Consider the following 17,192-nt stretch of genomic DNA (forward strand, 5'->3'; position numbering starts at 1 on the left):
CTACAATCTGCCGATTGATGGACAAGCCGAGTGGCGTTTGGAAATGGAGATTCCGGTGGTGTGACGTATAACTTTTCAAAGACGCTCCAGAACCTGTGCGAAACACGAATACCATTCATGCTGGAAGCCTTTGAGTCAGGTAAATTCTGCCAGGTATTAATAATGTTTATTAGTATCACAAGTAGGCTTACATTAACACTGCAATGAAGTTACTGTGAAAAGCCCCTAGTCGCCACATTCCAGCGCCAGTTCGGGTACACAGAGGGAGAATTCAGAATGTCCAATTCACCTAATAGCACGTCTTTCGGGACTTGTGGGAGGAAACCGGAGCACCCGGAGGAAACCCACACAGACACGGGGAGAACATGCAGGCTTCGCACAGACAGTGACCCAAGCCGGGAATCATACCTGGGACCCTGGCGGTGTGAAGCAACAATGCTAATTACTGTGCTGCCGTGCCACCGTCAGGTGTGGGGCGGATATCACATTCAACTTTTTCTTTAATGTTATCCCTTTCTCAGCATTACAATAATAGCAATAATCTTTATTGTCACAAGTAGGCTTACATTAATACTGCAATGAAGTTACTGTGAAATGCCCCTAGACGCCACATTCCGGCGCCTGTTCGGGTACACGGAGGGAGAATTCAGATAACAAGACCAATGCGCAAGCCCCAAATCCATCTCCTTGTTCACTCCGAATACCAATTCAAATTCAAATCGAGTCTAATTCATGGTCCCCACTATGGATCCAAACTGACAAGAGTAGATGTTATCACCGATCTCACACCTGATCCTGATCTTAGCCAATAGTGTGGATTAAGATCTGCCTATGTAAACACCAGAGGGTGGGGATGGGAGGAAGGTTTTGCACCCTGGTCCAGTTCAGGATGTCATTTTAACAATGCTTATTTTTGGTGGAGAACTCATTCCTACCATAATTGGTACCAGGTTAGCACTCTTAAATACATCGCGGGATGCTATGCAATCGGAAGGCTGAGCATAAAATAAGTATGTTTTATTACCCCGTCTGAATGTACTGAACATGATAGATTAATTTTAGCAGAAACTTGAAACCTAATCTAACCAATGCAATTTCAAGCGCATGTTTGGGTGAAATGCTCCCTTTGAACCGAAAGTCGAAACTCTATCCTAATGGACAAGACCACAATTTCAATTGCTCTCGTAACTGAATGTGATATGGGTCAGCAACACATGAGTGCATGTTGGAGTTCTGTACTTTGGTAATGGGGGGAATGGTTTTGTGTGCGTGTGTGTGTGTTTGTTTGTGTATATTGGAGGGATGGAGAGATGAGCGTGTGCGTTTGCGAATGTACGCAAATCCGCAGTGTTTGTAGATGACCATGTGTGTAGACATGCATGTGTCGGTGTGCACGCTTTGCAAAGACGTAGTCACAAGAGATGTGAGCATTAATTACGCTTGCTTGTAAATGTTAGAACATTTCCATCTCCCAGCACCGGCTAACACATGTCTTCGTTGAAAATTTATTTTCCATTTTCTTTCTGATTTGATTGTTAAATGGCCCCAGGGTTTGATATGAAATGAAATGAAAATCGCTTATTGTCACAAGTAGGCTTCAAATGAAGTTACTGTGGAAAAACCCCTAGTCGCCACAATCCGACGCCTGATATTATGTAACTTCTACAATACAAATTATTTAAAAACTCAATTAAAACACACCTCACTCACGTAGAGGTGTGTTTATCGATCAGCAAACCTCTTTGAACAAATGGAGTCCTATTTACTAGTTTGACTGAGGTTGTTGGCACGTTGTTGCCCTCAAGTACAGTAAGGCTTTTTAAATGTCCAGTCTTCTTACAAAGATTACTGCTCAACAATCTTGGTTTCTGGAGAAGTATTTTATATTCTATTTCATGGTGTAGAGTTTAAACTGGTCATGTTCAAAATTTATGTACTGGTTTGCAAGTCCCTTCATTGTTTTATATTGCAAAGTTCAAAGAGTCTCTTGCTTCAGGGTTGCTCAACTTCCTATACATTGAAGAGCTGGCTAGTGCAGCTTGCAAAAGACGACACAGTTTCAGGATCTGTGAGTGAGAGGCGGAATATTCATACGTGCAAAGTTAATGTATGTCTTCTAAACCCATATTGACCAATGCCTTGAGCATTACAGCTCCATAAGTGAGGTTGGATCCATGGTGCAGAATGTTTGATTGATTCCTGTTGGGGAATCGGGAAGCATTGATGAAGAAGATTCCCTTAGGTGATTGCTTATACATGGATCCAGTAGGAGGCAGTCTTCCGATTTGAGCTTAAGGTGCACTCTGCAGCTACATGTCATGGCACATAACCTGAAAGATCTTAATACAGGTTATGTAATTCCAGTTTAAAAAGATCAGAAATTGGGAATAAATTAATCCAATAAGGAATGTGGAGGAACCTTATTCCCCAGAGGAGGTCCTGTGGCACAGTGGAAGCATCCCTACCCCTGGACCAGAAGCTCTAGGTTCAAGTCCAACCCCGGGACGTTTTGGCCACGGAAGCAGTAATGCGGTTGAATGGGCTGATAATTTGGGCGGTATGGTAGCAAAGTGGTTAGCATTGTTGTTTCCCAGCGCCAGGGACCCGGCCTCGATTCCCAGCTTGGGTCACTGTCAGTGCGGAGTCTGCACGATCTCCCCGCGTCTGCGTGGGTTTCCTCCAGGTGCTCCGGTTTCCTCCCACAAGTCCCGAAAGACGTGCTTGTTAGATGAATTGGAAATTCAGAATTCTCCCTCAGTGTATCCGAACAGGTGCTGGAATGTGGCGACGAGGGGCTTTTCACAGTAACTTCATTGCAGTGTTAATGTAAGCCTACTTGTGACACGAACAATGATTATTATTATTAATCAGTTCGGGAATCCTTCCGCCACTTCCTCACTATTCCTTTGAGGGGAAAACAGTGTGGGTGTGAGGATAGGCTTAAAAGAACACTCCCCAAAGAGTCGTACAAAGGGAGAACTTGCTGCCACATGGGATAGTTGAGGTGAATGACAAAAATGGATTCATGTGGAAGCGAGACAAAGCTATGAGGGAGAATGGAAGCTGATAGTCAGTCGGGTGAGGGGAAGGTTTGAGAGGAACGTAAAAACTGGCATAGAAGTGTTGAATCGAACAACCTGTATCTGGGCTGCAGGCTCGGGTGAATGAAATCTTTTGCCCATGTGCAGAGTACAATAATCGGTTCTCTTCCAAGATATCACATTCGTGAAAAGAGTATATCAATATTAAAATGTTGGAAGCCATTGAAAATCTAAATAGATCCTTGCCAATGCACAAATAGTTCAGTTGCACACTTTGTGAACTTGCTTCTCCAGTTGGGGCAAAGGTTAGAGAAAGTGCTTCTTGTGGCTTGGTGGCAGGATTCCTATTTCTATGTCGTAAAGTAGTGAGTGAGTTGATAATCTCCACTTCACTGGAGGCACAATCTAGGTCAGTGGTTCTCAACCGGGGTCCACATAGACTCTGGGGGTCCATGTAGCATTACTGGGGGTCCACACAAAAAAAATACCGAATTGGGGGTCCACGGTGATATTTTAGTGGTCCATAGAGCAATTCTACTTCAGAACAATTGTTATTACTGAGAATCAAGTAGAAGAAAAAAATGTTTGTTTTCATGATGAATATTCACCTTTCTCTCTCTCTCTCTCTCTCTCTCTCTCACTGACAAAGGTCAAAGAGAGATTATAATCTATCTAATTTACCTTGAGGGCTGAAGGGGCTCAGAACCAAAAAGGTGCATTTGCTGTGTTTATTTTTGTGGTACTGTATCCTGAGAAAAAAAAATCCATACCAGTTGATGACAAATGGGTTTATTGTGCTTTAATGACAGTTGTTGTTGAAGATTGCCCGGGCTATTGTCCCCTAGGAACAGCCCGGAGGACCTTTAATGACAGAAGCAGCTTATTAAATACCCACAGTTGACCTGACGCTTATGCCACGTTTCTCCTTGACAAGTTTAATGAATGATTTAACACAGTAATCACTAGAAACTGTGTATATTTGATATGAATTGGTTATTTTTAGAGTAATTTAATTCAATTTAGTCAGTAAAAAGTTTTTTTCATTACTTTTCATATTAGAATAAGTTTGGCAACGTACGAAAATACCGCTAATCCGTTTCCAACCCTCACGGTAAGGTAGATGGACTTTAGGATTAGTTTACCACGCATATAAGAAGCTTTTTTTTCTGTGGAATGGCTATGGGGGTCCACAAAAAAAAATTAAGAGGAAAAGGGGTCCATGGGTTAAAAAAGGCTGAGAACTCCTGATCTAGATGGACAGTACTCAGCATATGAGTACTGAGGGAGGGCTGCACTGTCAGAGGTGCGGCCTTTCTCGATGAGATGATAAATCAAAACCCTCCCAGTTCATACAGATCTAACATCTGCCTATCTCAAAGTTATCTTTGTTGCCCAAAGTTGCACACACATGAGTGTGGCTTCAGCTGGGACCTTGGATTCATGTCGAAATACATTCACCCCTCACCATCTGGCCTGGGCTTGCGAAATCCTACCAACTGTCCTGGCTTGAGACAATTCACACCTCTTTAACCTGTGATTATCCCTCTCTCTGGACCTCTAAAGACTTAACAAAGACTTCTTTGTTCTTTAAGAGTGGGGGTGTCAGTTACAAGGGGTCACGATTTCAAGGTGAGAGGGGGAAAGTTTAAGGGAGATGTGCGTGGAAAGTTTTTTACGCAGAGGGTGGTGGGTGCCTGGAACGCTTTACCAGTGGAGGTGGTAGAGGAGGGCAGGATAGCATCATTTAAGAGGCATCTAGACAGGTATATGAACGGGCGGCAACAGAGGGAAGTAGAGTTTGGAAAATAGGAGACAGGTTTAGATAAAGGATCTGGATTGGCGCAGGCTGTGAGGGCTGAAGGTCCTGTTCCTGTGCTGTAATTTTCTTTGTTCTTTGTTCTCTCAATTACCTGCAAAGACCCGCATTCAAAGTATCGTCAAGCATCTTTGACTTCCCGTAACAGCCTTTCCCGAACAGGCGCTGGAATGTGGCGACTAGGGGCTTTTCACAGTAACTTCATTGAAGCCTACTCGTGACAATAAGCGATTTTCATTTCATTTTTCATTTTCACTTTGTCTATATATATGTTTCTGGAACCTACCTCTTCATTCACCTGAGGAAGGAGCTGTGCTCCGAAAGCTCGTGATTAAAAACAAACCTGTTGGACTTTAATCTGGTGTTGTAAGACTTCTGACTGTACCTCGAAGAAGAGTCGGGAAGTTCTCCCCCATTAGCCCAGGGACCTTGCGAAAACCAGCTTCATCTGGACATTTACCTCATTGCTGTCGGTGAGAACTTGCTGTGCAGAAATTGGCTACTATGTGTGCCGTGTACAACAGCGACCACAAAGTATTCGCAGTCACGTGCCTTTAGATCATTAAAGGCATTGTATAAACGCAAGTTCTTTCTGATGGCTTCCTTCAGTGTGTTACAGTCCATGCCTTTCTGCTTCCAATTTCTCGGTGTACTGTAATATTTATCAATGCGATGATTCCGAGCAATGCGTCAGACTGGAGTGGTCACACAGTCAGAACAACAACTTGCACTGTGTCACTTCAATGGAAGTTAAATTCCAGAGCAGTTTAGAAATGGAAAATAGTTAAAGAGAAAAACTGAGTGATTAGGTGGTATTGTAGGATTGGCTTACAGGGTAGGGATGATCCAGTACCTCGTGGAACTTGCAGAATTCCAGCTCCCCATAAGGGGACGGGGGACCTTTAACAACGTGCTGTGCATTTGTATAAATAGGGCGTCACGGGATCACAGTGGTTACCACTGTTGCTTCACAGCGCCAGGGTCTCAGGTTCGATTCCCGGTTTGGGTCACTGTCTGTGCGGAGTCTGCACGTTCTCCCCATGTGTGCGTGGGTTTCCTCCCTCCGGGTGCTCCGGTTTCCTCCCACAAGTCCCGAAAGACCTGCTGTTAGGTGAATTGGACATTTTGAGATAGGGAGGACAAGGCCATGGAGGAATTTGAAAACATGGATGAGATTTTTAAAAGGGTAACTCGTCAAGCACTGGGGAAATAGATGAGCGTGACCTGCTGCTAGGAAAGAGAACAGCAATCTATGAACTACAAAGCTCACATCAACCATGAGGCCTGGAGGAATTAAAACATTTTGCCATTTTTGTGAGCATTTACCAAGCTTAAAACCTCTTGTTGAGCACAATGAGCAAATCTGTCATGTAAATGTAAGCAATCAGTATCTGTCCCCTAATATCATAGATACACATTTCTGGACAATTATTGGTCAGAAATCGAAATAGGAGCAGGAGGAGACCATTCAGCCCATCAAGCCTGTTCCACCATTCATTATGATCATGGCTGATCATTCACCTCAATAGCCTGACCCAGCCTTCCCCCCACATCCTTTGATTCCCTTCGCTCCAAGTGCTAAATCGAACTGCTTCTTGAAAACATGCAAAGCCTCAACTGCTTTCTGTCGAAGCGAATTCCACAGGCCGACCACCATCTGGCAGCACTGTAGCACAATGGTTAGCACTGTGGCTTCACAGCGCCAGTGTCCCAGGTTCGATTCCCCGCTGGGTCACTGTCTGAACGGAGTCGGCACGTTCTCCCCTTGTCTGCGTGGGTTTCCTCCCACAAGTCCCGAAAGACATGCTTGTTAGGTGAATTAAACACAGAACATAGAACATACAGTGCAGAAACATAGGAAACATGAAACATACAGTGCAGAAGGAGGCCATTCGGCCCATCGAGTCTGCACCCACCCACTTAAGCCCTCACTTCCACCCTATCCCCGTAACCCAATAACCCCTCCTAACCTTTTTGGTCACTAAGGGCAATTTAGCATGGCCAATCCACCTAACCTGCACGTCTTTGGACTGTGGGAGGAAACCGGAGCACCCGGAGGAAACCCACGCAGACACGGGGAGAATGTGCAGACTCCGCACAAACAGTGACCCAGCGGGGAATCGAACCTGGGACCCTGGCGCTGTGAAGCCACAGTGCTATCCACTGTGCTACCGTGCTGCCCTTCAGAAGGAGGCCATTCAGCCCATCGAGTCTGCACCGACCCACTGAAACCCTCACTTTCACCCTTTCCCCCGTAACCCAACAACCCCTCCTAACCTTTTTGGTCACTAAGGGCAATTTATCATGGCCAATCCAACGAACCTGCACGTCTTTGGACATTCTGAATTCTCCCTCAGTGTACCTGAACAGGCGCCGGAATTAGGGGATTTTCACAGTAACTTCATTGCAGTGTTAATGTAAGCTTCCTTGTGACAATAATAAAGATTTTACATCTCGACGAAGATATTTCTCCTCATCTCAGTCCTAAATGGTCTGCCCCATATCCTCAGACTGTGACCCCTGATTCTGAGACACCACCGCCGTCGGGAACATCCTTCTCACATATTGAAACTTATCCCCTGTGAAATCCGAAAGTCCGAAATATATTTTGCTTAAACACTGTTTTACCAGTTGTCAAAAGTCATTTGACTTTAAGGCCTCTTTAAACCCTGGGACAACCGTGTGAGGCAGAGGTAGAATTGATTTTTGTGGTTTGTATGGTGTTTAAGCTTGGGATGGAGCAGCGGGGGAAGTGGTTACTGAATCAGAGAAGCAATTGGGAAGCAATATTAGATTACGGAACGCTTAGATAAGTGAAGCCCAAAAATAGGGAAGCATTTCTTGAATCCCCATGGATGTCAGTCGATAAGGAAGTCAACAATACCAAGTTGTGACTGGCTGGGGAATGATAGCAGACCTACTGCCGACGTGTCAATGCCCTTTCTCAAAGCCACCACGATTAAAGCTTTCTTGGCAGCTGGGAGCAATAGCTCCACTTCAAAGCAGCGTAAGTCATTAAGCCGTTTCTAATCCGCACTAGCCTGTGTCAATGATTCTGCAGCCCCTGTCCAATCACTGGATGATTGATAAGAGAATTTATTCTTTTTTGGGGCGGGGGGGGGGGGGGGGGGGGGGGGGGGGGGGGGGGGTGTTAATTAGGTTTGTTGGGTTGGTGTGAGAGGGCGATCAACAGCATTCCGAGCTTCGACAAGTTCATTTTACACTTTTAAACGTGGTGTGAGCCCTCCGCAGAATGTCAGATCTGAAGCAAAACCATTCAATTATTTGTAAGTTTAATTAACTCTGGATCAAGGGGCGAAATTCTCCCAAAGGGAGACAATGAGCCGACGCTGGAGTGAAAACCGGAGTGTTTCACTCCGGCGTCGGAGGCCGCTCCTCGCTCCCTATTCTTCCCCCACCCCCGGGGGCTAGGAGCGGTGGCACGTCAATCCCGCGCGCCGGGCCTTGACGCCTGCGTCAAAGTGGCGCCGCCTGAATGACGCGGCCGGGGGCGCCTGAATGACGTCACCCGCGTATGCGCAGGTTGGCCGGCGCCATCCCGCGCATGCACGGTTGCCGTCTTCCCCTCCGTTGCCCCGCAAGACATGGAGGATTGATCTTGCGGGGCGGCGGAGGGTAAAGATTGCGTCTTTCAGAGATGCCGGCCCGACGATCGGTGGGCACCGATCGCGGGCCAGACCCCTCCTGAGCACCCCCCTGGTGCTCGATTCTCCCTCCGCCCCCCGCAGGCCCCACACGCAGCGGTCGCGCGCTGTTCACGCCGGCGTGAACCAGTCGGGTTCGGCAGGCCGCTCGGCCCATCCGGGCCGGAGAATCGCCGCTCGACCGGAGCGGCAATTCTCTGAGCGGCCTGTCGCAAAACGCGACACGCCGTTTTGGGGGGGGGTGGGAGAATCGCGTGCGGGTGCCAGGGCGGCGTGGCGTGATTCACCCGGCACTCTCGCGATTCTCCCACCCAGCGTGGGGGTCGGAGAATCGCGCCCAAGATTCGTGAATAAATGTCCCAAGGGGTTACTCAGGGGAACGTGCGGTGAAGTGGTCTCACCAGCTGCAACAAGAACATAAGAAAGTATAAAGGTGAGGAAGTGTTGTTGCAACTATACAAGGCATTGGTAAGACCGCACCTGGGGTATTGGGCACAGTTTCGGTCCCCTTATTTGAGGAAAGGTGTAGTGGCATTGGCGGCAGTTCAGAGGAGGTTCACTAGATTGATTCCAGAGATGAGGGGTTTGTCGTATGAGGAGAGATTGAACAGTTTAGGCCGATACTCTCTGGAGTTTAGAAGAATGAGGGAGATCTCATTGAGGGATACAAGATGCTAAAAGGTCTGGATAAAGTTGACGTGGAGCTGATGCTTCCTCTTGTGGGGCATTCTAGAATGAGAGGTCATAATCTTAGAATAAGAGGGAGCAAATTTAAAACAGATTTGAGGAGAAACTACTCCCAAAGGGTTGCGAATGTGTGGAATTCGCTACCCCAGAGTGCGGTGGATGCTGGGACAGAGTCAATAGAGGAGGATGAGACAGATTTTTAATTGGTAATGTGTTGAAGGGTTATGGAGAACGGGCAGGATGGTAGAGTTGATGCCAGGATGGGATCAGCCATGATCACATTGAGGGTGTTAGGCTCGGGAGGCTAAATTGCCGACTCCCGCTCCTAGAAATGTGTTCAAGGGAGTAGATGCTCTGGCTGATTTCGCAATCCAGCTCTTGGTCTGTCACATTGTAGGTAGCCGATGAGGAACATATCAGCCATGATAGAATGGCAGAGCAGATTCGATGGGCCGAATGGCTTAATTCTGCTCCTGTATCTTATGAACTTATGAACTAGGAGCAGGATTAGGCCATTCAGCCCCTCGAGCCTGCTCCGCCGTTCAATACGATCAGGGCAGCACGGTAGCATTGTAGATAGCACAATTGCTTCACAGCTCCAGGGTCCCAGGTTCGATTCCGGCTTGGGTCACTGTCTGTGCGGAGTCTGCACATCCTCCCCGTGTGTGCATGGGTTTCCTCCGGGTGCTCCGGTTTCCTCCCACAGTCCAAAGATGTGCAGGTTGGGTGGATTGGCCATGCTAAATTGCCCTTAGTGTCCAAAATTGCCCTTAGTGTTGGGTGGGGTTACTGGGTTATGGGGAAAGGGTGGAGGTGTTGACCTTGGGTAGGGTGCTCTTTCCAAGAGGTGGTGCAGACTCGATGGGCCGAATGGTCTCCTTATACACTGTAAATTCTATGATCATGACTGATCTCGGGCGAGATTCTCCGCAAATGCGGAGAATCGTGAAGGCTGCCGTGGGACAGGCCGTGACCTACGGCAGCCTTCATGCCCACTTCCGGGGCCGATTCTCCCCCCTGGGCGGGGCGAGGAGCGCGGCCCCATGCGTCACGGCGATGACGTCAGCCGCGCATGCGCAGGTTGGACAACGCCAACCCGCGCATGCGCAGTTGGCATCTTTTCCCTCAGCCGCCCCGCAAGACGTGGCGGCTTGATCTTGCGGGGCAGCGGAGGGAAAAGAGTACGTCCATTACGGACGCCCGTCCCGCGATCGATGGGCACCGATCGCTGGCCTATACCCCCCTTGGCACGGCCGTGGTACGGCCGTGCCAATCGGGCCCCCCAGATGCCCCAAACAGGCATCTGGCGCCCGTTTCACGATGGCAGCAAGCAGGTGTGTTTGCTGCCGTGTTGAAACGGGCGTGAAGGCCCGGCCGCTTGGCCCATCAGCCTCGGAGAATCGCCGCTCGCCGTAAAAAACGGCGAGCGGCGATTCGTGGCGTGGGTCGGGCGTGGGGGGGGGGGAGAATAGCGGGAGGGCGTGAAAAATGTCAGGAGGCCCTCCCGCTATTCTCCCACCCGGCACGGGCGCAGAAAATCGCGCCCCTCATCTCTGCCTCAACTCCCCTCTCATGCCCGTCACCTTCCTTGCTCATTTTCGCACAGCCCTCGATTGCCCTTGACATCAGATGACTATCTGGCCACGGGGTGCAGGACAAGCAGCAATAAGTCAGGCTACTTAACCACTCTTTAACACAAAATGGACATGAGTGTCCCTTTGGTGCGGTTGACAGCCTCTCTCTGCTTTTAATGGCCGAGACTGCAGTTCCCCTGTAAACAGCCCAGACTTTGATCTGCTGAGCGGTTGTCTGCTTGCTGGAGTATAAAAATCCCCCCCCCCGCCTCCATGATCATCGAAGCCCTTTGTGGGTGGGGGGAGGAGGCCAGGGGGAAACATTTCTCAGAAGTAGCTAACAATGGGCTGCAAGGTAGCGCAGTGGTTAGCACTGCTGCCTCTCGGCGCCGAGGACCCAGGTTCGATCCTGGCCCCGGGTCACTGTCCGTGTGGAGTTTGCGCATTCTCCCCGTGTCTGCGTGGGTCTCACCCCAACATAACCCCAAAAAGAGGTGCGGAGTAGGTAGATTGGCCACTAAATGGGCGGCACTGTAGCACAGCGGTTAGCACTGTTGCTTCACAGCGCCAGGGTCCCAGGTTCAATTCTCACTTGGGTCACTGTCTGTACGGAGTCTGCACATTCCCGCCCGTGTCTGCGTGGGTTTCCTCCGGGTGCTCCGGTTTCCTCCCACATGCCCCGAAAGACGTGCTTGTTAGGTGAATTGGACATTCTGAATTCTCCCTCAGTGTACCCGAACAGGCGCCGGAGTGGTGACTAGGGGCTTTTCACAGTAACTTCATTGCGGTGTTAATGTAAGCCTACTTGTGACAATAATAATAAAGATCAATTTCCCCTCAATTGGAAAAAACGAATTGGGTACTCTATAAATTAATTTTTTTAAAGTAGCTACCAACACTTTCATCTATAAAAAAATCACCGTCCCCCTCTTTCTTATTTTGACAAACTGCTGCTCAAATGTCTTTTGACCGTCAAGGCGGTATTGAGGTTTCAGTCCGATCGGGGGGGGGGGGGTAGATTGATCTGAATTTCGCTCACTTTCATTTACCGCAACTAACCCCCAACCCCCACCCCCTCACCCCACCCCCAATAGAGAAAATGAGCCAGCATTGCCTCTCCTGACCACTGTCCAATGAACCGAACATGTGCATCGTCCTCTTGGGGATTTGACAAGGAGCCCAGACTCTGCAGCCTTGATCGGAGGGATGATAGTACCACCCATTGCCTGTGCCTGCCCGAACGAGACACTTGTATTGTGAGAGCGAGAAACCATTCCTTCTTTATAATAATCAGTCCGTGATGTACTCACAGCCACTTTAATCGGGAACGGAAGAGTGACTGCACTGCAGTGTGTGAGAATCTCACTGAAGTACATTGTGATGAATGATTACTGCACCTTTAATGTAATGATCCCTTTAAGACCGGGTTTGGAACCCTGGGGGACTCAACAAAGAACAAAGAAAATTACAGCACAGGAACAGGCCCTTCGGCCCTCCCAGCCTGCGCCGATCCAGATCCTTTATCTAAACCTGTTGCCTATTTTCCAACGTCTACTTCTCTCTGTTCCCCACCCGTTCATATATCTGTCCAGATGCATCTTAAATGATGCTATTGTGCCCGCCTCTACCACCTCCGCTGGCAAAGCATTCCAGGCACCCACTATCCTCTGCGTAAAAAACATTCCACGCACATCTCCCTTCAAACTTTTCCCCTCTCACCTTGAAATCGTGACCCTTTGTAATTGACACCCCCACTCTTGGAAAAAGCTTGCTGCTATCCACCCTGTCCATATCTCGCATAATTTTGTAGACCTAAATCAGGTCCCCCCTCAACCTCCGTCTTTCCAATGAAAACAATCCTAATCTACTCAATGTTTCTTCATAGCTAGCACCTTCCATACCAGGCAACATCCTGGTGAACCTCCTCTGCACCCTCTCTAAAGCATCCACATCCTTCTGGTAATGTGGCAACCAGGACTGCACGCAGTATTCCAAATGTGGCCTAGCCAAAGTCCGATGCAACTGTAGCATGACCTGCCGACTCTTGTACTCAATACCCCGTCCGATGAAGGCAAGCATGCTGTATGCCTTCTTGACCACCCTATCGACCTGCGTTGCCACCTTCAGGGTACAATGGGCCTGAACTCCCAGATCTCTCTGTACGTCAATTTTCCCAGGACTGTTCCATTGACCATATAGTCCGCCTCTGGCTCCACCCCCCCCCCCCCCCCCCCCCCCCCCCCAGGGGGCCATATATAATATTCAGTGGGCAGTGTGCAGTGAGCACACTTCTCGGTAGCCGTCTGGTTCTCTGCTAATTAAAGCCTTTGTATTATCAATCATCTCTCGAGTTGTAATTGAGGGTATCTCATACATCATGTGAAACATTAACTGTGAAATGCGGCCCCCCCTCCCCCATCAACTCATTTAGAATCGCAACATTATCGATGAGGTTCCTACCCGCATTGTTCGACCAAATGGATCCAATTCGCATTCATATTAAAGGAAAGAATAGAATTGCGGTTGGCATTACACATTCTGTTTCAATGTGCCTCACACAGCAAATTGAAATCTGTTCCCTTTCATTCTCTCCGTCCTCCCCCCCCCCCCACCCCCACCCCCTCATTGCCAGATTTCTTAATGCCACAAGTTTTTTAATGGTATTCCGCTAAATATGGATCTGAGTTAATTTAGCCGTCCACAGAACTAATGACTGGATCTCAAATTAACTCGAAATTTAACCAGCCTCAGTTCCATAGATATGTCACCATCAGCCCATGACTCAGGCACTGAATTCGCCAAGCCATTGTCCAAGTTTATTGAATAAGAGAGAAAGGGAACATAAGTATGCTCAGCGACAATACGCAACAGGCTTCAAGGCCTTTGCACCGCCTCTTTCCCCAGAAGCACACACTGTGCTTTGGTGGTGGACAATTAAAATAACTCACCGGAGGAGGAGGCTCCACAAATATCCGCCTCCTCAATGAGTGGGAGGCCAGCACATCAGTGCAAAAGAGAAGGTTTAGCACAGGGGCTGGTTTAGCACACTGGGCTAAATCGCAGGCTTTGAAAGCAGACCAAGGCAGGCCAGCAGCACGGTTCGATTCCCGTAACAGCCTCCCCGAACAGGCGCCGGAATGTGGCGACTAGGGGCTTTTCACAGCAACTTCATTGAAGCCTACTTGTGACAATAATTTCATTTCATTTTCATTTGAAGCATTTGTAACAATCTTCAGCCAGAGGTGCCGAGCGGATGATACATCTCGGTCTTCTCTGGAAGTTCCCAGCACCTTCAGATGCCAATATGCAGCCAATTTGATTGGCTCCATGTGAAGTGCATTTTGAGAGGACTCACAAGGCAGGGGCGTACTCAATGAATGGTAGGAAGTACAGACAACCAGAGGGACCTTGGGGGGCATGTCCACAGAACACTGAAGGCAGCAGGACAGGTAGATAAGGTGGTTAAGATGGCATATGGGACGCTTCCCTTATTGGCCGAGGCATAGAATATAAGGGCAGGGAAGTTGTAATGGAGCTGTATAAAATGCCCGTTAGTCCACAGTGAGAGTATTGTGTGCAGTTCTGGTCGGCACACTACAGGAAGGAAGTGATTGCACTAGAGGGGTTGCAGGGGAGATTCCCTGGGATGTTTCCTGGGTTGGAGGGTTTCAGCTAAGAAGAGAGGCTGGTTTAGGCTGGGGTTGTTTTTGTTAGTGCAGAGAGGGCTGAGAGGGGACACAATTATAAGGGACATTTATTTATAGGGCCAATAGGAAGAAGCTTTTCTTCTTAGTAGAGGGGTCAATAGACAATTGGCATAGTTTTAAGATAAGGGGCAGGAGATTTAGCGGGGATTTGAGGAAAAACCTTTTCACCAGAAGGGTGGTGGGAATCTGGAACTCGCTGCCTGAATGGGTGGGGCAGGCGGGAAGCATTTAAATGAGGACTTGAAGCACCATGGCATACAAGGGTACGAACCAAGTGCTGGAAAATGGGATTAAATGGGTGGCACAAAGGCAATGGGCTTTAAGATAAAGATAGATAGTTTTTTGAAGAATAAAGGGATTAAGGGTTATGGTGTTCGGGCCGGAAAGTGGAGCTGAGTCCACAAAAGATCAGCCATGACCTCATTGAATGGCGGAGCAGGCTCGAGGGGCCAGATGGCCTACTCCTGCTCCTAGTTCTTATGTTCTTATGTTTTGTGAGGTAAAACAATGTGACTCTATGACTCTGTATCAAAAATTGGCTGAAGGCACGAATACTGCAAAGGCTATGGGCCCTGACAGTGTTCGGCCAGCAGTAACTTCATTGCAGTGTTAACTTAAGCCTACTTGTGACAATAAAGATTATTATTACATACTGAAGACTTGTACTCCAGAACTTGCCGTGCCCCTAGCAAAGCTGTTCCAGTACAGTTGCGATACTCGCAACTACCCAGCAATGTGTAAGATTGCCCAGGTGTGTCCTGCACACAAAAAGCAGGACAAATCCAACCCGACCAATTACCATCCCATCAGTCTACCCTCAGTCATCAGTAAAGTGATGGAGGGGTCGTCATCACCAGTGCTTTCAAGTGGCAATAATCTGCTCATTGACACTCAGTTTGGGTTCCGCCAGGGTCACTCAGCTCCTGAGCTTATTACAGCCTTGGTTCAAACATGGACAAAAGAGCTGAACTCCAGAGGTGAGGTGAGAGTGACTGCCCTTTGACATCCAGGCAGCATTTGACCGAGTGTGGCACCAAGGAGCCCGAGCTAAACTGGAGTCAATGTGAATCAGGGGGAAAAAATCTCTGCTGGTTGGACTCATGCTTAGTACAAAGGAGAATGGTTGTGGTGGTTGGAGGTCAATCATCTCAGCTCCAGGACATCATGGCAGGAGTTCCTCAGGGTACTGACCTAGGCCGACCCATCTTCAGCTGTTTCATCAATAACTTCCTTCTGTCATAAGGTCAGAAATGGGGACGTCCACTTGTGACTCATTTGTGACTCCTCAGCATCATTTGTGACTCCTCAGGTGCAGATACAGCCCACGTCCAAACACAACAAGACCTGGACAATACCCAGCCTTGGGCTGCCAAGTGGCAAGTTACATTGGCATCAACAAGTGCCAGGCAAAGACGGTGGGCGGGATTCTCCGCCGGGGTGATTCTCTGTTTTGCCGGCACCTGGGGGTCTCCCGACAGCGTGGGGCTACCCCACAATGGGAAACCCCATTGACCGGCCGGCGTAACGGAGAATCCCGCCGGCGGGTCGGGGCAGAAATGTGGCGCGGCGGAGCGGAGTATCCAGCCCCTTCTCCAACAAGAGAAAATCTAACTGTCGTCCCTTGACATTCAATGGCATTACCATCACTGAACCTCCCACTATCAACATCCCGGAGGTTACCAATGACCAGAAAGTGAACTGAACTGGACTAGACATACAAATACTGTGGCTATCAGGTCAGGCCAGAGGATAGGAATCCTGCAGCAAGTACCTCCTGACTCCCCAAAGCCTATCCGCCATCTCAAAGCTCAAGTCAGGAGTCTGATGGGATACTCTCCACTTACCTGGATGAGTGTAGCTCAAACCAACCTGCAGAAGCTTGTCACCATCCAGGACAAAGCAGCCAGTTGATTAACACGCTATCCACAAAGATTCACTCCCTCCACCATCGGTGCACAGTGTACGTACCATCTACAAGATGCACAGCAACTCACCAAGGCACCTTCGACAGCACCTTCCAAGATCACGACCTCTACCATCTGGAAGGATAAGGGCAGCACCAACAGAGGAGCACCTCCACCATTGAGGTTCCCCTCCATCCAAGTCACTCACCATCCTGACTTGGAAATATATCGACCACTCTTTCACTGTCGCTGAGTCAAAATCCTGGAACTCCCTCCCTAACAGCACTGCGGGTGTACCTACACCACATGGACAGCAGCGGGTTCAAGGCAATTAGGGATGGGCAATGAATGAAGACCCAATTCCCGCACTGACAGGAATTCTGCCTTGACGCCCGAGAACATGCAACACAACTGGTTTCCCTTTGCTTGACGTGCACAAACGAAACCCCAGAAACCTCCTTCTATACTTAATTCTGACCTCACCTCACCTTGATCGAAAGTTGTTGTTGATAGCCAATTGTTCAATATTGCTGTAAGGGTTAATTTCTCATTTCTCACAGCCCAAGGGAAAATGGACACTTGCTCGTCCGCACTTTGACAGAGGTAATCTCCCATACTGCTGAACCCATTCAAAATGGCATGGGAAATACATGTGCATTCCGCTATCAGATTAGACTACACACCACAAAAACAAAAGTTGGCGGAACATTATTTCTCTTCACATCACTCCCATTCGGGGATGATAATGAAAATAAATAGCGTGCTTTGTCGAGTGAAGAGTATTTATACGTTGCACAG

At 48.5% G+C, this 17,192-nt stretch overlaps 1 protein-coding gene across 1 annotated transcript in view; it reads left to right on the forward strand.

Moving 5' to 3' along the window:
* The first annotated feature begins 102 nt into the window (after window positions 1–102).
* The window catches only part of LOC119956772 (cytochrome c oxidase subunit 5A, mitochondrial-like), a 67,808-nt gene continuing 50,718 nt past the window's right edge, over window positions 103–17,192 (forward strand). Inside the window, exon 1 of the mRNA XM_038784167.1 lies at window positions 103–139. Coding sequence (XP_038640095.1) covers window positions 118–139 — 22 coding nt within the window. The 5' untranslated portion in view covers window positions 103–117. The remainder of the gene's footprint in view (window positions 140–17,192) is intronic.

The sequence above is a fragment of the Scyliorhinus canicula genome, chromosome 24 (genome assembly GCF_902713615.1).
Source record: "Scyliorhinus canicula chromosome 24, sScyCan1.1, whole genome shotgun sequence".
Lineage (NCBI taxonomy): Eukaryota > Metazoa > Chordata > Chondrichthyes > Carcharhiniformes > Scyliorhinidae > Scyliorhinus > Scyliorhinus canicula.